At 39.0% G+C, this 22,351-nt stretch overlaps 2 protein-coding genes across 3 annotated transcripts in view; one reads left to right on the top strand and one right to left on the bottom strand.

Moving 5' to 3' along the window:
* LOC121374935 (39S ribosomal protein L15, mitochondrial-like) overlaps window positions 1–11,158 on the bottom strand; it is a 30,033-nt gene extending 18,875 nt beyond the window's left edge. Inside the window, exons 1-2 of one of the 2 annotated variants that reach the window (XM_041502076.1) lie at window positions 11,108–11,158; window positions 2,969–3,123 (exon numbers count right to left, since the gene is read on the bottom strand). In XM_041502076.1, the coding sequence (XP_041358010.1) occupies window positions 2,969–3,123; window positions 11,108–11,143 (191 nt within the window). In that variant the 5' untranslated portion in view covers window positions 11,144–11,158. Of the gene's footprint in view, window positions 1–2,968; window positions 3,124–7,023; window positions 7,174–11,107 lie in introns of those variants that run through there. The other variant, XM_041502075.1, reaches the window with a different exon arrangement.
* A 119-nt stretch (window positions 11,159–11,277) lies between these two features.
* LOC121374934 lies at window positions 11,278–15,009 on the top strand. The gene is made up of 2 exons (XM_041502074.1): window positions 11,278–12,291; window positions 14,617–15,009. Exons 1-2 carry the CDS (start codon window positions 11,340–11,342, stop codon window positions 14,787–14,789), a joined length of 1,125 nt encoding a protein of 374 aa, XP_041358008.1. The 5' UTR covers window positions 11,278–11,339; the 3' UTR covers window positions 14,790–15,009.
* Window positions 15,010–22,351: the final 7,342 nt, after the last annotated feature.

Here is a 22,351-nt window from a genome sequence, read left to right as displayed (position 1 = left end):
ACATTCCCACGGTTACATTCGATAAAACGCAGCTACTGTAAAATAAAGTATCAAAATGTGAATATTCGCAAAAACGCAGCCACGTGCAAACCATGTCACCACTGCACGTGCGTTGTCTGCACGTGCAACATGAACACCGACAGTATAAAAGTGCAGGGTGTTCGCTTGCCTGGCCTCTGTATCTGGCCGACAGTTGACAATCCAGGACATGCCACGTCTCAGTGAACCGCAGAGAAACAATGCCATCGGCCGACTAGACGCAGGCGAATCCAGAACGGCCGTTGCCAGGGTATTCCATGTGTCCCCAAGCACCATCTCCAGACTATGGGACTGTTAGCAGCAACATGGATCAACACGTGACCTCCCTAGATCCGGTCGACCACGGGTCACTACCCCCGGGCAGGACCGCTACATCCGGGTACGCCACCTTCGGGAACGATTGACTACTGCCACCTCCACAGCCGCAGCAATACCAGGTTTGCGCAGGATATCCGACCAGACCGTACGGAACCGCCTATGTGAGGTAGGAATTCGTGCCAGACGTCCAGTTCGAGGTGTCATCTTAACACCACAACACCGTCGACTCCGACTGCAGTGGTGCCAGATTCATCGACAATGGCCTCAACTGCGATGGAGACAGGTGTGGTTCAGTGACGAGTCCCGATTTCTGCTCCGACGTCATGATGGAAGATGTCGCGTGTATAGGCATCGTGGTGAACGTTATGCGGCAAACTGCATGCAGGAAGTGGACAGATTCGGCGGGGGTAGGGTCATGGTGTGGGCAGCCATCTCACACACTGGCAGAACTGACCTGGTCCACGTGCAGGGCAACCTGAATGCAAAGGGCTACATTGACCAGATCCTCCGGCCACACATTGTTCCAGTTATGGCCAACGCCAACGCAGTGTTCCAACATGACAACGCCAGGCCTCACACAGCACGTCTCACAACGGCTTTCCTACAGAACAACAACATTAATGTCCTTCCTTGGCCATCGATATCACCGGATTTGAACCCAATTGAGCATCTATGGGACGAGTTGGACCGACGCCTCCGACAGCGACAACCACAGCCCCAGACCCTGCCCGAGCTGGCAGCAGCCTTGCAGGCCGAGTGGGCCACCATCCCCCGGGACGTCATCCGTACTCTGGTTGCTTCAATGGGCAGGCGGTGCCAGGCAGTTGTCAACACACGCAGAGGCCACACCTGGTATTGACTCCAGATGACCTTGACCTTGGTGGTGTGTCCTATCACTTACTCACAATGGACTAGAGTGAATTGTGAACAATCCTGCAACATTTGGTAATTATCGGACTCACCATTCAATAATTAAATCAATTCTCCAAATGTTACGACAATGTGGTTTTGCGTTTCTTCTTTTGAAGAGTATAGTTTAAGTCGCATTGTGTGAAGTGATCTTTGACTATTATTCTAGATTGTGATTTATTCAGTTACATCTACCAATTACACAGCCAAAATCATTTACTTGTAACAAGTAACACAGGTACATTGCATTTTAATTTACTCATAGTACTGTCCCTCTCTTCAGTATTACTCCACAAAACCTACTTGTAATCTTGTTTATTAAAACTGATGAAGTTCGGTTGATTTCAGTATGTAAAGAATGTTTACACTTTGCACATTATATATTTCAAAATACTGGTCATCTGCATTCAATTGCACACATCAAAAACATGATAACTGGCTTCTAAACAGTGCAATATACGCATGCAACAGTACTGCATAACTTTAAAATACTTTGAAAAATAAAACATTGAAACAGTTGCTAACAATTTTAAAGGTTCATTTGAGTGTAATAAATTACTCTTATTTTTACATTTTTATTAATAAAAATTTTGCTCCTAAAATAAAATAAATTTGCTCCCATTTTATTTTCTTAGTTTAGGTGCACTGTGTGCCTAGCTAAAAATGTTACCTTCGAACTCCAAGGTGAAAATACTTTTAAAAAAACAGGAAGCTGAAAAGCACCACGGTTTCAGATAGAATACTTGACACTGAATTTTCTTAGCACTATTTATCAGCAAAAAGTCTTAAACAAACACCTATTTATGCCCACAGAACATTACAACTGCAATATAGCAGTGTTCATTTTGTAAACATTATAAGTGAGATCCATTCAGGTGTGATTATTGATCAGAAACAAGTATATATACTGCAACATTATGATAATGGATGTTTAATGTGTCATCATAATTCACTTCCTTTTCATTCATTTAGTCAAAGCTTGTTATACCACCCACTTTGGGACCCAACCGATTCTGGCATTTTAATGAGTTTGGCATTTTTACGAGTTTTATTATATCCACTCAGGTAAGTACCGGCCCCAAAGTAGCCTAGTTGTGTTACAGAATGACAAAAATATGCTATATTACAGCCCTCTTTATTTTGACTGATATGCTTGCAAATACTGATGAACGGGGGTAAAACGGGGTAAATTTATATCAATTTAAATACATTTTTTAGGAGATATGCGGAGAGGGCGGTATACCGATGTTTAACTGTACATATACTTATTTTCAATTCAGGTACAAGCATGCTGTCATGGGCTCACACCACAGCTATCTGGGCTGTCTCTCCAGGACAGTGGGTTAATGGTTAGTTGTTAGTAGTTAGTGAGAGAGAAGTCGGTGTAGTGGTCTTACACCTACCCAGTGAGTCATTACACTTGCTCTGGGTGGGAGCCAGTACCAGGCTACAAGCCCAGTACCCACCAGGCTACAAGCCCAGTACCCACCAGGCTACAAGCCCAGTACCCACCAGGCTACAAGCCCAGTACCCACCAGGCTACAAGCCCAGTACCCACCAGGCTACAAGCCCAGTACCCACCAGGCTACAAGCCCAGTACCCACCAGCCCTATGCCCGACGGCTGAACCACTACACCACTAAGACTAGTACTGATTTTCTTAGTACTATACACCAACATTAACACTCAAGATCATAACTTACTGGTGTCCTCTGTAATACGGCTCCTTGGGTATGATGAGGTAGAACGGTGTCTGTCCGCCCTCAAACCCGAGTCTTGGCATTGTGTTCCTTTGACCCTGACCCTTGTGACCTCGACCATGAGTGCGACCTTTCTTAAAGGATCGTCGTCTATCTTTCTGCAATGAAACATGACATCACTAGACACTATCATCTACCTGTATGTTTAATGTCAGGGGTGAATTTCGAAAATGATCAAACTAAAGGTAACAACAAGCAAGCAAGGGTCACAACTCTAAATGTAATTGTTAATTTCGATTTTAAATTTAAGTGTACCTGTTATGACATTAAGCACTTTTACTGCTTGGTCCACACAGGGAAACCAGTAATTTTAATGAGGTAGAATAAATAGCATTCACAATCCTGTAAGTTTAGTATTATAACAAAATACCGGGTAGATAAATTAAGAAAATACTGCATAAAAATATAGGTAATCTATTTTATACCCCTGCGCGTGCTGTGCTGTAACCTCACTGTGGTGCAGGGGTGTAACATTCTCTTTGAGAATGGCCAATACAGCACAAAATTTAAATTTTGCGTAAAAGTCAGTATCTATCTGTGATGTTTGTATTTTTGCACAGTTCTTTACAATGTTTTTATTTGAATCTTGAATTCTTATATATTGATGTTGATCATCACTTTATTTGTTTTCATTACCATAGTTTGACACCCAATAGCCGATGTATTTTTCATGCTGGGGTGTCGTTAAACATTCATTCATTCTACTTTATACAAATAATCAAACAAGATCACAGTTTATATATTTTGTAAAAGCATACAGTGTTTATGATGCCATAACCAGTCTACTGGTCTCTCGAGAACTGAACAAAGGGACACAACTCTCACCAGATTTATTGCAAACAACAGAACTATTGTACGTGACATCACAATTCAAACACCCAAAGCACTACCAAAACAGTCATTTACTGTGAAGTAATTTGAAAGACATTTTTTTCCTCCACTGAGTGCATTATAATTGTTGAATAGCTATTTCTCATTGCTTTTCTCGTAAGACTCGAAGGCACTCAAATCATGTAGTGTCGCCTTTAGTAATATGGACATATATGATGACACACTGTCATTAAGTAATTCTAATTCTGCACATTTATTTTGTCCCAGCATACATTTTTTTAAGTCATTAAAAATAGACAAAATATGGGTAATATGTATCTAGATGAATAAGGGAATTTGCAGGGGACAATATTTCGAAATCTGAGGTAACCGGAAGTCGGTTCACATGGTTTTTACCTAGGTAACCAATTGTTCAGTTATGTGAACTATATTTGCGTAACCTGTGGATTACCTGATCGGTTACCTCAAAATTACGTTGAAATTATATTTTAAATACATAATTTTTTAGCTCAAACATAAAGTTAAAACAAAATACAAAACAAAACGTTTTATAAAACAGTTTCTTTAATGCTTGCAAATCGAAAGAAGTGACTTGTAGATGTTTCTTTTATTTTCGTACAATCGTAGCGTTGTAGATTTTTTTTTTTTTTTTATTATTTTTTTTTTTTAAAGATTTATTGCCCCCAGAACATAGACAGTGAACAGATTGGGGAGCCGTGGTCACTGCCTTACAAAGTACATATTTAAACAATAGTATCTAAACAAAATATGCTATTTAAATATGTTAATGCCTTCTGTGGTATTTATAAGACGGAAAGGGAGAGAGAGAGAGAGAGAGAGAGAGAGAGAGAGAGAGAGAGAGAGAGAGAGAGAGAGAGAGAGAGAGAGAGAGAGAGAGAGACACACACACACACACGGTGCAACAGTAGTAGATAAGTATGAAGAAGTTATGGGGATATTGAGAGAGTATTAGAGAATGACATTTTAATTAGTACTCTATTTCCAAGTGAACTTTCAAAGCATTATTTTTAATTAAACATTCTTTCAAAGAGTGTTTTATAGGGTGTCCATTGCTTATGAAATGCTTCATAGTTGCAATTTTTGTAATAAATATATTTTTCTATAAATATAATATTTTATGTTGATAGTCAGCCAATTTACAAAATCACCTTTTTCGTTGTTGATCATGCCTAACATAACTATGTCTCTGCTTAGAGTGATATTAATTCCAGTTTCATTTCTTATCCATTCTTCTATTGCTTTCCACAGAGAATGTACTAAACTACATTCAAATAGAAGGTGTTGTATGGTTTCAGGTGATTTGTTGCAAAAACTACAGGCATTGGAATCAATATAATTAATCATATTTAGAAATTTGTTAGTTGTAAGAATTCGGTGTATGATTTTATACTGAAACCAAGATAATGTTGTGCTTTTGACAGATCTAAAGGGTAGAATGTAATATTTTTCCCAATCATATATATCATAGATATATCCTTCCTTAGAATATTTTATTTGTGATTTTGGAATGGTGGTTTGAGTGTTCAGTAAATCATATATATGTTTGCAACCTTTCTGTAGATTTATTATTATTATTATTATTATTATTCACCACTTGCCATCGGGATCGTAAAAAGTAATTTTTAGTTGCCCGAATCTAAAAACCACTGTCCTCGGGCATCGGGCCACCGTATGCTAGAACCTAGCAGCTTGCGGACGTTAATACTATTGTAAAAGGACTAAAAATGCCCATTCCCTGGTGCATGATTAGACTAATAATTTTCTTTCATAAGTAACAAATAAAGGCTACCATTTGTCACTGATATGTAAAATTTAGTGTGCAGCATACTAAAACCCAAACAACAAATGTCCAGTTCCTCTGAACTATAAAGCAGGCTACTCATTGGTGCATGATTAGATTAATAAAAATAAATCTTATAATAACACAAAAAGAAAGACCACAATTTGACACTGATATTTTGCGGTGGCGATGTTACTTTCACTTTATCGCTGGTATTTCTATACTACAGTGACGTTCCAAATGTTTGTTATTTAAAGCTCATTATGCGATGTTAGTATTTGTGACATTTTTGCATTTTTGTTTACGTTAAAACCGTTTTCAACCTTTGTAAAATTATATGCAATCCAATATTATGTCTACATATATTCCTTTAGAGATAGAATAGCAGCAGATAATTTAGGCGCCTTAGCGGTCCGTGCACATTTCTTTAAAACTTTTGGCTCGACTCTATACTGAGCTTTTGGTCGCAAGTTACAACCGTTGCAATATACCATTGTCTACTGAGTTGCCGCGCATCAAGTATCTAAAAATCTGTCTAAAACATTTGTTGGAATACTAGTAGTATGTCTGCATGAATAAACTTACTGTAATCGTGAAGCCTGCAAGTTTTAATTTCTGAACGTCTACAGGTCGCGATGTAACCGATTTGCGGTTCGCGTAAATTTAATTTTGCGTAACCAACACACGAACAGAACGGCGGTCCGCGTGAAATATTGTGCCCTGATTTGGGAAATGGATATTTCATTATTCTTTTTTAAAAATTATATTAAACTGACATTGACAGAGAGGTGTAAATTAAATATTTTTTTTGTAAAGTTACTGTCATCAATTTACCTGATGACCTTTCTAGTCATGAAATGTGACTAGTTCACTCTCAGTTTGTATTATTTTAAATATTTGTTCATGTCTTTTTCTTTGTACGTGTACATCAAATTGTTTAGAAGTAATTATATGGCATTTATTAAAGGTGAACTTTATGATAAAATGATGAACTATAAGCTGTATGTAGGGCTAGTCTAGAGGTGACTTTAGGCTGAATTAGTTACTATGATCAGATTCAAAGGCACCACAATATATTAAACACATTGATGATTGAGCGAGACTCACTGTCTGTGATAAAAGTGCAATGGATGGTATGAATTTACTAAAATTATTTTAAACTAATCGATAAAAACGAATCGAGGGGAATGTGTGTCTGACATTTTGTCCAAGTATTTTCAACTTTAAGTTTGTAACGAGAAACACACGTGACGTTCGCGATAACGTATTAGACGACACAATAATGTTATTCGATCTTGCAAACACGCTTCTATAGTTAAATATTGTCCAAATGACATTATTTAAAAGACAACATTTAACTCTATACCTTCACATTGGAACCCGGCAATCCTTTAATGTTGCCGATGGTGACCCGAGGCAAATTTCGGATCAACTTCAAGGCCTTTTCAGCAACGCCAGCCATTATGTTTTTGCCTGTGTCAATTCCTGCGAATATTTGCCGCACCATCATTTTCAGTTAAATAGCCAAGGTTTTTATTTTGTTGTTGGATATTGAGGTTTCCTTCTCTTTTTTTCTTCTCTTTTTTTTTAATAAATAAAGAAGTAACTTCAGCAAACATTAGAAAAAAAGAAGAAGCTATTATTAACACTAATAATATTACAGTTTTATGGTTTAAACAATATTTATTCCCAATTATAATGCTGGTTGGGGATTGGCCAATATATGCCTATATCAAGGTTTCAATAATTATGATCAATAATGATTCACTACTTGAAAACCCTTGAGTTAGTTGTTCAAACGCAATACTAGTAATTAGTTTGGTAATTAGTTTGTGTGGAACTGAATTAAAGTCACTAACTTAGTGCTCAAGGTACGTAAATAATTTTCATATAATATATATGAACTAAGTAAAACTCGTATCTGAATGTTTTATATTTTACAGGAGACGAAAAAAACTGTTTTGGTACAAGCTGATTCAGTGTAACAAATGGTTCTTAAGATCTATAACTTTATGAATAAAGTAATTTTAAACTGATGAATAGTATTTATCAATAACTGAATCTGAATAACAGAAATGTCATTTACGAGTATTTTACTGTGAAAATTTTAATTAAACTTTACTTACTAGTTTTTCATATTAATAATTTCTTCATTTAGTATGACCAGTAGACCTACATTGTTTTTAAAATTATCCTGATACTTAAATCTAGCCATGTAAGGTGTATCATATTATAAACACTGTCAGTCTCAATTGTGTCCTGGGCCCTGTTCCACAACACAATCTTAGTGCTAAGATCACCTTAGGTGAATAACTATATTATATACTTGAGGTGATCTTAACGCTAAGATCGCTTCATGGAACGAGGTCCTTAATCAGTTAGCGTACTTGCCATGTGTACTTGTACTAATTTTTAACTGTTTTTAACCGCGCACATGGCCAGGTGCCCTTTGCTGGACCAGAAATTCCTCATTAAAATTAATAAAATAAACATGTCAGGGGCCAACAACATAAAGGTTGGTAACAAAATTGAAAGTGACCTTCAGGTACGTATGCAGGACATTGTGCAGGGGCGGGGGCCTAGACTGTGGTAAGCAATGATTAGAGAACACTTCTCCGGACAATATGTTTTTTAATCGCTTAAATCAGGAGCAGTTCAACAAATCCTCCTCTCCACCTCCACCCCACACACTTTCTTGACAAGGCTGCAACATGTAAGGGTCAAATTTTAAAACCGTATTTTCTAGAAATGACAATTTGTAATGTTCGTTAGTATTATCTGCTACATTCAAGAATGTGGCATAATAATGAATTTATTTTTAAAAACGACCAAAGAAAACATTTTCACTAGCGATTGCTTAACAGATGGTTACAGTAAATGTATCTGTGAAACTGGCCCCGGGTCACCAATAGATTAGGTGTGTCAGCGTTTTAATAAACCTTGTATATTATATCTTAAAAGTTACATGGTAGGTTTCCTATAGGGTGGCTGTCTGCCACTTTTTAGGGTGTATAACGATATAATGTGTATACAAAATGTTCATTGTCCATTTAACTAACAAGAATATCCATCAATGGTTTAGAAAATGTGTCTTTTAAGATATTATCCACAAATATTTTCAAAGTAATACATTTCGTTTTAGCTGAACATACTTGTCTCACGGAATAAACTAAATTTTTTAAAATCTGGGACATGATTCATAGGTTCAACAACATTTACTTCATCCCAAGATTATTGGGATTCATATGAAATGAAGCCCATAGGTTTAAAAACAGTAACATTCGCCGCATTTAAGACTATTGGCATGAATTCGAATACTATTTTAATAGAAATGTTCCCTGGGCTAACAAATAACATCTTATTTACTGCGTAACTGGAGGAAATTTTATAACGAGAGATTTTAAAAGAACTTTAAATAAAAATGCATCATCATGTTTGCTCTCTTTATATAAATAACAATAACAATGAAATAAAATAAAATAAACAAATAAACCATACATAATTTTTGCGTATATAATAACTCGATATTGTGAAACCTGTGCAGTGGCTTCCCAAAGAATCCTTTACCTAAAAACTGAAATGTTTAATGAAGTAAACATCAGCTATCCATTAAAATAACCCAGTTATATCTATAGGCGTCGGGTGTACCTCCTCCCCTTTCCTCAACTATGAAACAGCTAGATGTCTAGAATATATATAAGCACTGCCCTTCATCATTTAAAATTAAAATTAATAACTGTTCCTCCTGTCCTACATAATGGTATTGAAACATGTGTTGCCTTGTCATTGAATGATATTACATGTATGTTGTCTGCTGCTACCCTAACTTGGAATTTTCCCCCTTTATTATATGTCCATGTATAGATACATTTTTGTCAGCTTCTTAATGTAAGTCCCAGACTTAAATTTTAGATAAACCTTTATTTTCTCCAAGATGGTTTTTTTTAAGCTTGGACCTTAATTACGGAAATACCTGGTGGGCCTACACTTCTTTTCTGATATGATAGTTTTTCCTTGACCACCAGCTGAATACATAATATGTACATATATACAATATAGACACTTTCGTCACTAACAATTTACCTTTACCCGATAGAAAAGGTTGAAATATGATGAGGATAAAAATAATCAGATGGTAGATACGAGGTTTTCATAACAGATAAACAGTGGTTTTCAAATACGTGTTTTACTTATTTGACATTTTCCACACTTTCCATTGCCTGGACATGTACAAGGTTTTGACAACAAAAAGATAATAGATTTCTGCTTATGAAAGAATAAAAAAGTGAAAATCGCCAAAATTGCACATACGAGTTTTTCTTAGTTCAGCGACGATATATATATATATATATAAATTAAATAAATAACAGTTATAAATAATCCCCTTTTTTCATTGTTTGGTGTTAATTAAAAAAAAAATCTAAATTGACCCTATTACTTAGGTGATTCCTGTCCCGAGTCAGACCCCTGATCTTATCGGGAGCCGGACTCGGTATAGGCGTGTTCGAAACCATAGAGGCATATGGATACGTTAAATACCTAGTCAAGTCAAGTCAAGTCTATAAATTACGTACACATACCGGTAAACAGGCTGAATTAATGGTAACCATTTTACACTAATAACTACAACGTCAATGTCTTTAATGGATACTGTCTATTCTCGAAGTTCTGCATATCTGATTGTTGGGTAAACTATATATAAATCTATATATTAATTTTAAAAACAAATAAACAAATATCCCAACCACCACCACCCTCAAACAAAAAAAAAGAAAAAGAAAAAGAAAAGAAAGAGAAACAAACACGCGAAACCCCACCCCCATCACCCCCATCACCACCACCACCAACAAACAACCAACGATGAAAACAAAAACACAAACCAAACAAAAATGAAACAACACACAACACAAAACACATAAATCCGTGACGAATATGAATGCAAAAGTAATTAAAATATTTTATCCAAATGTAATTTAGCATTTCATGATATATACAGGGGCGGGACATAGCCCAGTGGTAAAGTGTTCGCTTGATGCGCGGTCGGTCCAGGATCGATACCCAACGGTGGACCAATTGGGATATTTCTTGTTCCAGCCAGTGATCCACAAGTGGTGTAACAAAGGCCGTGGTATGTACTATCCTGTCTGTGGGATGGTGCATATAAAAGATCCCCTGCTGCCAATCGAAAAGAGTAGCCCATGAAGTGGCGACAGCGGGTTTCCTCTCTCAATGTCTGTGTGGTCCTTAACCATATGTCTGACGTCATATAACCGTAAATAAAATGTGTTGAGTGCGTCGTTAAATAAAACATTTCCTTCCTTCCTTCCTTCATGGTATATACAACAAAAGCATTTCTAGTTGGAGGGTGTATTTTATGACAAGACTGCTGTATTGCACGTCGCTTGTTTTTTCTTTTTGTTCATTTGTTTGTTTGATTTTTAACTACTAACTTTAGTCTTTTTTTTCATCACGATGACTAAGAACATATTTCCTATATTTCTTACACCCATGTACTTATTATTATACTTTTCAAAGTGCTAATATTTTCAGAATTTCACAAGAACCATCGCAGTCAACCATGTTCTAACAATTTAACGTCGCTACGTTACACCGATGACGTCATTGCCATTATCATCACCATAAAAAAGCAACCGATTCGTAGAACAAGGTGGAAAGCCCAGAATGTCTTTTAAAGAAGTGAACCCAGATAATGAGGCAGAGATGCACTTGCCGCGGAAGTGTAACCGGATTGTGTTCAGACACCACCGAGTGCCGTCCTACGTCTTCCAGTCGACCGACAGGTTCGTCAACTTGAGGCTGGCTCTTCTGGGATCCTGCAAGGAGTTGGGCAACTGGGATTTTGACAGACGAATCAACGCGTCAAAATCGTTCAAGAAGGACTTTTGGGAGGCGACGGCTCTGATCCCGATGTTCACAGAGTTGGAATGGTCTTGGGTAGTGATAGGAATAGAGAAGGACGACCCGCGGCGCTTCCGGGACAACGTCAAACACGAGGAGATGGAGAAAATCGTGTACTGGGAACATACCAAGTATGGCCGCAGACGCAAACGACTGGCCGATCTAAACGGCGTGATTCACACGATCTGGGGGAACGACAAACAGTTCTTCAACTCGAGCTCCTGCAGGGTTATCCTACGGACAAACTATGTGTGCAAACCGGCGGAGACCATCGCCATAACCGGGTCAGGGTCGCTGCTCGGTGACTGGGATCCTCAGAAAGCCATCTTTGCTCGACAAGATCCGCTCAAGGAGGGTCCATGGATGGCCAAGCTACTGCTACAACCCGACGTCCTCTACATCTGGAAGTGGATTGTCCTCGACAGAAAGACGCGGCAGTGCAGACGCTGGGAGGAGAGGGAAGACCGGCTGCTACACACGAGGCACGACGGGCTGGAGATTTACGCGCCCTGGAACGAGGAGTCCGTGGAGACGGTGACGAGTCAGTCGATGAACTCGAACCCAGGACTGCCAGAAGAGCTCATTATCAAGTACTTGGAAGGGGAGCGCGCATTGCTCAGCGACAGGTCGTCGTCCTGGTGTAGACACGGGCTGGGAAACTTCGACAGCGGCATCCAGATGGCCTTTTTACCGTGCAACTATGTCACTGTAGTGGGTAAGTGGAACAAGTCGTTGGAATGGGCAATCATAATAGCTGTGTCCAAAGGACATGTATCTGTCCTTAAAGCCCCAGTCATATATATACACTATTGTTTCCCCGAATGGCCACGACTTGAAAAATAGGTGTTATTTTTGGACGTGTGTAGTGAGACCCTAGCGGCTTCCTGGTCATTCTTCAGTATTCTTGGAACGTCTGGATAGGCACCCGACAGTTTTGATCATGTTCAAAACTGTCGGGAGTATTCTTGGAATTTTCAATTCGTGACGCATTCTTAAAGGAGTCGTGAGTACATCGTACATATTCGAAGGTGCACCGTGGACAGTCGTGATAGTCGGGGTGTAATCGTTGAACTTGGGAAAGTAGAATGAAATCTTAGCTGATCGGCAGGCCTTTTTATGAGTAGTCGTAGAGAGGTCACGAGTGTAGCTAATTCATGCCAATTCTGGCTACAATTCGGGAAGAACCGTGGCAGGATAGGATCGGGGCTATTCGTGGCCACTCTGGGCAAAAATCGTGTATATGTTACTGGGGCTTTAAACTCTTGTAACACCTGGTAATATTATACAGTTAGCTCCCTTGTGTAGTCTGTTGCACAGAGTTCGCTTGTTGGCCTCAGTGGTGTCGTGGTTAAGCCATCGGACATAAGACTGGTAGGTACTGAGTGTGCAGCCTGGTACCGGCTCCCACCCAGAACGAGTTTTAACGACTCAATGGGTAGGTGTAAGACCACTACACCCTCTTCTCTCTCACTAACCACTAACCCACTGTCCTGGACAGACAGCCCAGATAGCTGAGGTGTATGTCCAGGACAGCGTGCTTGAACCTTAATTAGATATAAGCACGGAAATAAGTTGAAATGAAATGTTGGTTTTGCACAGACCCATGTTTGAAGGCTAATTAATTCTTAAGCTTAGTGATAGACAAGGAGACAATTGGTTCATCATCAGCAGTGCAAACTGTTTAGCTGTAACGAGACTTGGTATTCATACGCCGGCTTTTACTTGTGACAAAAGTGGGACGCGATCTTTTTGGGTAAGTTTCAAATATGCTGATTTTGTGATAAATAGCTAAACCTTTAATCAAATAAGGGTTTTTGTAAGGTGGATGAGCAAAGTGTCCATACATATATGTGTGGTAACCACCAACTCCCGTCTGTATGGCCCTGTGGGTGTGAACATTGTCAAAAATGCACCCAAAATCATACAGTTTGGACACATTATGATGCAAGTAACACCGACATTTGACTAAAACTATTTAAAATAAGTCCTCTTTATGATTATGACCCTTTTTGTAATTTTTGGAGACTAAAAATAGCTGTATTTTTCTTTATTTTTAAACCACAGGTGGGCATTTAGGTTGCCATGGGCTGGTATGTATAAATCTCAGCTGAATATTCACAAATAACTGTGGTCTTCTACCTTAATGATAACTTAGGAATAATTTAAAAAAATTACATTTGGTTTTTCATCAGGAGTGCAAACCGTTTATCTGTAATGTACGGAAGCGTATTAGTAGGTGGCACTAATACGCTTCCGTAGTAATGAGGTTTGGTTTTCATACACCGGGTTTTTCATGTGACAAAAGTGGGTAATTTGGGTAGTTTTCAAACAAGCTGATTTTGTTAAAAAATTAATATCTAAACCTTTATTCAAATGACGATTTTTGTAAGGTTTGATAATATACTTTCCATACACATATGTGTCATATCAGCCAGCGCCCGCTTGGTTTGTACGTATGGGTGTGAACATTGTAAAACATGCACCCAAAATAATGCATTTTGGGCATATCATGATGGAAGTAACATACAAATGTAACTCAAAAATATTTCGAACAAGTCCTCCTTATAATTAGGACCCTATTTGAAATGCATAACTCTCAGCTGAAGATTCACAAATGACTGTGATTATACCACCTATAATAGGTTAGAAAGAAAGGTCTTGGAGAAATTCGTTGAGTATGCTTAAGACAGACACATCGATGGATGTAGCACTGTTGATGCATGTCAATAGTAACACTCCGAGAAAATTATTTAATGTCAATATCCAAATAGGTTGAAGCATATTACTAATTTTATGAAGCACTTACACGTTGGGCTCATTGGGCTATTAGTGGTTCCAGCCAGTGCTCTACAACTGGTGTATCAAATACTGTGGTATGTGCTAGCCTGTCTATGGGATGGTGCATACAAACGATCCCTTGCTACTACTACTTGTTGTATTTTGTGTTGTTGACAAAGCTACATGTACGTATACCTTTCATAGTTTGTTTTACAGAAAGCAGACTTACTAAAACAACAATGTTTGTTATCTTTTTGTTCAGAAAAGCGCACTGATAAGTCAACGATGACAGGATATGATGACGTCACCCAGACAGACAGGATATTTATAGCCAGTCCAGGATCAATATTCGGCGGACCCGCAACCCTCCTGACCCACCCATTCGGCATGATGTCTGCGCGTAATGCCATCATGCAGGATGAAAGTGCACAATGATCTTCAAAAAGTGGATACAAATCGACTGTCGCGTTCAGTATGAATACGCAGTGTTCATTCTTTATACAGTATTGCACCAGTGGTGCTATTATTTATACAGTATTGCACCAGTGTTCATTCTTTATACAGTATTGCACCAGTGGTGCTATTATTGATTTGTGAATGTGCAAAATAAACATTTAATGAAATACATTTCCAGATAAATGAAACTCTATTCAAATAAAGCCGTTTGTTGTAAGAGTGAACATAATCGAAATTCTTAACGATGTTAAACGGCTGTTTAGTTGGCGTTAGTATACGTCCATGGGCGGATCCAAGGGGGGGGACCAGGGGGACGCGTCCCCCCCCCCCCAAATTGTTCAAGTGCCCTCAAAATGTCCAAGTGCCCTTTTTGTTTGTAGAATTTTTTTTTTTTTAAGTAAACAATAATTATATTGTAGATAAATGAAATCAAGATTTTCGTGTACATGCGCAAGCTTGCAGATATGTGTCTGTGTTATTGAGTCTCAATGGGGCCCCATTGAGGTTCTAACGCGAGTGACGCCAATTTACTTCGTTATTGCTAGTATATTATGACGTAGAACTGTAGGAATTCATATTAATTGTAAATATCAAAACTTGTAGTAAGGTGCCCTTTTGACGAGTCAATGTGCCCTTCTTTTTTGGTCCCCCCCCAAAAATATTTCCTGGATCCGCCCATGACGTCACTTAATGATACCAAAAGACAGTTGGCGATATGGCCACAGACCACAACAGTTATGTACGCTAAATTCAACTTCGTAAATTTCGGCATAAAACAATAGAAAAATTTGAACAAAATGAGCTGGCCTAAAAAAAAAGAAGAAGTTTGGTTTGTTTAATGCCATCATTAGAGCACATTGATTTATTAGTCATCGGCTATTGGATGTCAATCATATGGTCATTTTGACACAGTAATAGAAAGGAAACCCGCTACATTTTTTCATTAGTAGCAAGGTATTTTTTATATGCACCATCCCACAGACATGATAACACATGCCACGGCCTTTGATATACCAGTCGTAGTGCATTGACTGAAACGAGAAATAGCCCAATGGGCCCACCGACGGGGATCGATCCTAGACCGACCGCGCATCAGGCGAGCGCTTTACCATGACCTGAACAATTCTACCAACAATATTATTTGTAATCCATATAAAAATGCGTGGTGATTCGTTTGCAACCCTCTATAGCTATTTGGCAGCAATGCTAATATGAATAAATTTAATCCAGATTCGGGCAATTTTATTAAATTCGGGCAAACACCAGCCTGTCCCCCCCCCCCCCCCCCCTACAAAAATGGGAGCCCGTATGTGCTCTTCATTGTCAAATTCAGTGTAATATATAGTTGCCACTTCCAAGCTGTCAGCCATGAAATAATCAGTCAAACAGTAGACTGCTTGCACAAGATTTGTAGAGTAGCACCAAAACAAACCGTACACTTTCGTCCTCAATTAGGGTGTGGACAGGACCCGGCCCGCCCCGCCCCGTGTTTATTGCATGTACGGATTATTATGACAACAGAGTGTAACTCGACGATCAGTAACTCGTTTGTCGAAAACTACTGTAATTCTGGCTGTTAGTAAATCGTACAAAATATCCCATGTTGTTATAGATAAAGGCGACGAATATCTTCTCCAGTTCTCTAAATATTTACACACCTCAGTGACACACTATATCGGGTATAGACATTCATTCTGACAAAATATCCATTTAAATAATATATATATATATATATATATATATATATATATATATATATATATATATATATATATATATATATATATATACAAATGTATATATATATATTATATATGGGGTATAGATATTCATTCTGATAAAATATCCATTTAAATATATATATCTGAATGAAAAAGAAAGAAGCAACCAAAAGGAAAACTATTTAAAATCAAGCCTTTATACTATGTATATGTTCATGTTTGCCATAGTAACCGACAATTCGAGTGATCATTTGTGGGTTCGTCTTACAATTTAAATTATTTATCAGGCGTTTTCTACAGGAGAAACTGATCTTCAGATATCTTTACTTTCTTTACTGCATAATTCAGCTGTTTTTCGCTCTGTCAGTTTGATAATGCATCGAATTATTCCCATCACGAGTTTCTGTAAACGTCAGTGTGGGGCGTATCCCAGTGGTAAAGTGCTCTCCGGACGCACGGCCGGCATAGGATCAATCCCCGCCAGTGACCTATTTCTCGTTCCAGCCACTGCTCCATAACCGGTGTAACAAAGGCCATGGTATGTACTATTATGTCTGTGAGATTCTGCATATAAAAGATCCCTTGCTGCTAATCGGAACCAGTAGCCAATTGCGTGGTGGCAGCGGGTTTCCTTTCTCATTATCGGTGTTGTCGATGATCCATCCGACGCCATATAATCATAATTAAAATGTGGTGTCGTTATACAAAACCAATTTCTTAGACTTAAAGCTGATGTTATGTAATATTATTAACATTGAAAGGGACAGTCTAGTTTCCACCGACTCTGGTCGACCTTGCGATTACTCAGATCAGTCGCCGACTGAGTATTCTGCATCAGACTGATATTGTACCACGATGGCGTGTAACAGATTCGTCGGCGATCCAGTGTGACCTGAGTGATCTTGCGATGGTGTTACGACGATCGGCATCAGTCGGTGATCCAGTGTGACCTGTGTGCTATTGTGATGGTGTTACAACGATCGGCATCAGTCGGTGATCCAGTGTGACCTGTGTGCTATTGTGATGGTGTTATGACGATCGGCATCAGTCGGTGATCCAGTGTGACCTGAGTGCCCTTGCGATGGTGTTACGACGATCGGCATCAGTCGGTGATCCAGTGTGACCTAAGTGATCTTGCGATGGTGTTACGACGGTCGGCATCAGTCGGTGATCCAGTGTGACCTGAGTGCTCTTGCGATGGTGTTACGACAATCGGCTTCAGTCGACGATCCAAAAATGATCCGTCACAAGAGTTCAAGACGTTGAACTTCTACTATGCGACGAAACAGCTTTCCGACCAATGGGTACAGATTGTAGTCGACCTGAGCGTGATTGCGATTTTCTGTTTGCAAATTTTACACGTCACACGATCGTCATGCGATTTCCCCCATTTATGACCTGAGTGTGATTTGCTTTCTGATCCTGACCGTCGGGGTCAGCCTGTGTAATCGCAAGGTCGACCTGAGCTAGGCGTTAGATGTGTCTGAATAACAGAGTCTTCGTGATGACGAAAATTACCTTTAAATACATTTTCTTGTTTAGCATACCACTGTCTGTATCTCCAGTGTGTTTGTGGTCGTGTGCTAATGTTTGTAGCAGGCAATTTTCATTTTACTCTCTTTTGTACGTACGAACTCAATGAAAGGTAAAATCCGATTTGGAGTACAACAGTCATCAGGACGAGCACCTTGTTTATACAGCAAGACGGCTCCGAATGTCGTAGACGTCTTACAATGGCAGCAAACTCACGATAGTCGTTTTAATGCTTTTGTATTTATTTATTTTTATCGCATTGCCCCTTTTCTTTTCTCGTCTTTGAATTCTATCTTATTTGTTGCCGATGTTTCAACTTCTTTTGCTGTCCACCTCTACATCCCAGTCCTTGTCTCTCCAACCGCGACAGACGCTTGTCTCTTGTGGTCATCCATGCTACACACCTGTCATTTTCCACCAGTTCACGTAGCTCAGTCGTAAAGCGCTCGCTTGATGCGCGGTCGGTTTGGGATCGATCTCCGTCTGTGGGCCCATTGAGCTATTTCTCGTCCCAGCCAGTGCACCACGACAAAAGCTGCAGTATGTGCTGTCCTGTCTGGTGCTACAAGGAAATATGACTTACAAGTTATCGAGTTGAAGATTCAAGTTTGAGCTGAGCTGAGCTGAGCTGAGACCCCAAATTTGACCAACTAATACCAACAGAGGGCACCAAAGTTGGGGGGTTTATATATAAAAAATAATTTATTTATTTATTTATTTATTATAGATGTATGTATCTAGATCTCAAAACAACACGATGGGCTTTGCTTAAAGTCAGAAAATTAGTTTTAGTAGAGAGGGGGTATTTTTTTCATAAAGTGTCTCTGTATTAGTCTGTATGTCAATATATAGCTAATATTGATCACACAAACTGAAATGTACTTGTCAACATTCATCAGGAATTCATTTTGAACTATTCCCAGCTAATTAAGGTATCGCGACATCATTTTAATCTACGATGGCCGCCAATATACAAGCTAGAACAAAGATATCGTAACTCATCGCATTTTACATCAACTAGATATGTTTATGCTATTAAATTAATTTTATGGGCCGACGAATTTATAACGAACTTTTGCTGAGATATTGCATCCTCATTCAAATCCAAGATGGCCATTAAAATGACCACCAAGAATAAGAAATGTCGATATATTTCATTCAATATATTTCCCCCAAAAGAATAATTTATACTTCAAATACAGGGTTTTCTATATGGTAAGCATTTCAAGTATCACATTCACTTTCTAAAACAGAAAACGTTTATTATTGCATGAATAAAGAAATGACCACTTTATATATTTAAAACAATAATTTTAAAACCAACTGCCAATTTCAAGGGTAAAAGAATCATGGAGCAAGTAGTTTACAATGACAATATTGCTGTGATAAATGGGTAAATGCACTCAAACCGCAAATGACATATTTATAAGAGGGGTGGCTGAAAAGCTCTGAGCTTAACTACGAATGGTATATTGTACACACTTAACAGTTTGCATATATTACGTACAATACCAAATACACAACCTGGTAGCATATTTCTGCAGGTAACAAAGTAACTAGGTATTCTCTGTTGATGAAACTTGACAAAATTGGCTTCTACCCTGTCATCAAGTATCTCCACCCAAAAGAGCTGACAGCCACCCATGCGGCATTTGTGTCACTGTTAATTGGTGGGCAGTGGAATGCAAGACAAGAAGAGAGCCTCGAAGATGATCTAAGACCAGGAAGACGTTCAACTGTCTCCACTAAGGAAATTATTGATAAAATCCAAGAATGATCAACGACTCACTGCACGCCACATAGCCAATGTAGTAGGCATTTCTCACAAGAGTTGAGAACATTCTGAGGAAAGAATATGAGTTTGACAAAGGTTTTAGCACGCTGGGATCCAAGGAACCTATGCGTTAATATGTTGTTGTCATGGCTGCAATGCATGACTGTGGCTTTGAACTCATTAACCATCCTTCATTTTCACCAGATTTGGCACCGTCAGATTTCCACCTCTTCCTAAACTTGAAGAAAGACTTGTCCAGCAAGCATTATGCAAATGATTATGACATAATTTTCTGAAGTGGAGTACATTTTACACCACCAGGAGAACGCTTTCACTCCAGCATGGTTGGCAGCAGTGTGTAGATCATGGAGGGGATTATGTTGGAAAATAATGACCAACAAACTCAATTCGGTTCATTATAGCTAGCCTCAGAACTTTTCAACCACCCGTTATAGTTTTATCATTCGCATTTTCTATCTCTATATGACTGATATACATGTATATACTTTTATCGACCAAGACAGTTTATTTCATACGACGACAACATGTCTCACCATTAAATCGCGATTATTAGTATACTAGTATGCTATACCTGGAAACGATCAGTTATCACCAAATGAACGTAGTAGGTATACATCCACGTGATTCAAATAACCACAAAAGGATTACTGCCAACAAAAATAAATATTTTATTTAAAAAATATACCATCAAATGATCGATGACCTAATGATGTAAATGTTTTATTAAATGTTTTATGATGTAAATGTTTTATTAAATGTTTTATAATATACAGCCACTTCACTTGCATTCTCCTCACAACATTGTGTACGGTTACTTCTTTGTGTAGCGGTTCTAGCATTTGTCCCATGACAGCGACAGAAAATTATATAGTAATTGTTCTGTTAAACATCCACATTTCGCATTCAAAAAGGATATTTTTGTGTTGATACCTACATCGAATTAGTTGCATAATGTCTGAGGTGCTGCAATGGACAATGTGAAAACGGCAAAGAAGCTAGAAAAGGTTGCTTCTCACTTGGTAACTCGTGTCCTGTTAGGCTGTGATACTGCTGCTATAATATAAAGGGTTGCAAAAAACCCCAACAACACCCCCCCCCCCCCCCCCCAAGTTTGAAGTTGGCAGAAATTGGAATAAAAATTTAGACGTTAGGTCAAAGACCTAAAGCCAAAATGAGCTGATTCATCCTACTCATGTCTGGACAAAACTTTAAAGGCCAAAAATAAAATTAGAGTGCTCGGTCGAAAAGGTTTTAAGGTGATTTGAGCAATTTAGACGGGCTACTAAAATGAAGTGCGTCGGACTGTTTACAAAAAAAATAAACATAAAATTTTGAACCACGGCCAAAAATGTTTAAGTTCGACTAAGCTCCCAAAAGGAGGTTACCTGTCCTAGGAGAGGTTGGCGGCGGAACTCATGGCGTGTTGATGGGGTATTCGGGTCGAAACTTCGGGAAGAAATGGACGAAGTTCACGTAACAGTCCCGAAGCAAGGCTGTGTAATTCTCCGGTAGGACGAGCTTGAATATCTGATGTATAATTGGACTGTCCATGTCTGCTTTCAGAAGGTCTTGCCGATATAACCCGTTCCGCTCAGCTGTTAGGAAGAAGTCCATCTCCTTGATATGCTAGATCTGGTACCGCCCCTGACCTGATGGTGTTGGTCGCCAGCTTGTCTCTTTGTATGGGCCGACTGGTTGGGAGGGAGAAGTAAACTGTCCCCTAACACAAATCCGGTACTTCGCAGGCAGCTTGTCACAGGCGATTTTCCAAGTAGAGGGCTGAGGTCTGGACGAGTCCTGCTCCGATACCTGCCTCTTCTTGGAGTCTCGCTCTGTGACTGCCGTGTCAATAACTTGTGGAGGCGTCGGTCCGCTGGTCGGTTGTCAAGTCTCCATCAGCGTTTCGCACACGCCCGTCACGGGCTTAACGTCTGACATCGCCAGTGGCTAACTCCGGGCCAAGAGGGGGGGGGGGGGGGGGTAAGTTTGAGGTGGGCGAAATTTGGAATAAAGACCTAAAGCCAAAATGAGCTGATTCATCCTTCTCAAAGAATGAATGAATGAATGAATGAATGAATGTTTAACGACACCCGAGCACGAAAAATACATCGGCTATTGGGTGTCAAACTATGGTAATGCAAAGAAATAAAGTGATGATCAACATCAATATAAAAATTCAAGATTTAAATAAAAACAGTGTAAAGAACTGTGCAAAAATACGAATATCACAGACAGATACTGACTTTTACTAAAAATTGCAATTTGTGCCGTATTGGCCATTCTCAAAGAGAATGTTGCACCCTTGCACCACGGTGAGGTTACAGCATGCGCAGGGGTCATCCTTCTCATGTCTGGACAAAAATTAAGGTCCAGAAAAATAAAATTAGAGTGCTCGGCGGAAAAGGTTTTAAGGTGATTTCAGCAATTGAGATGGGCTACCGCTTGCTTCGTCTCCATCGGTGATGGTGCCGCTATAGAAGGGACCGCCACTG

The sequence above is a fragment of the Gigantopelta aegis genome, chromosome 6 (genome assembly GCF_016097555.1).
Source record: "Gigantopelta aegis isolate Gae_Host chromosome 6, Gae_host_genome, whole genome shotgun sequence".
NCBI lineage: Eukaryota > Metazoa > Mollusca > Gastropoda > Neomphalida > Peltospiridae > Gigantopelta > Gigantopelta aegis.
This window is presented reverse-complemented; position numbering and strand designations above follow the sequence as displayed.

Excerpts from the sequence above, each read along its gene's own strand:
- LOC121374934 (XM_041502074.1), top strand. The coding sequence starts at position 11,340 with ATGTCTTTTAAAGAAGTGAACCCAGATAATGAGGCAGAGATGCACTTG. Across the intron at positions 12,292-14,616 it reads CAACTATGTCACTGTAGTGG|AAAAGCGCACTGATAAGTCA; the intron begins GTAAGTGGAACA and ends CTTTTTGTTCAG.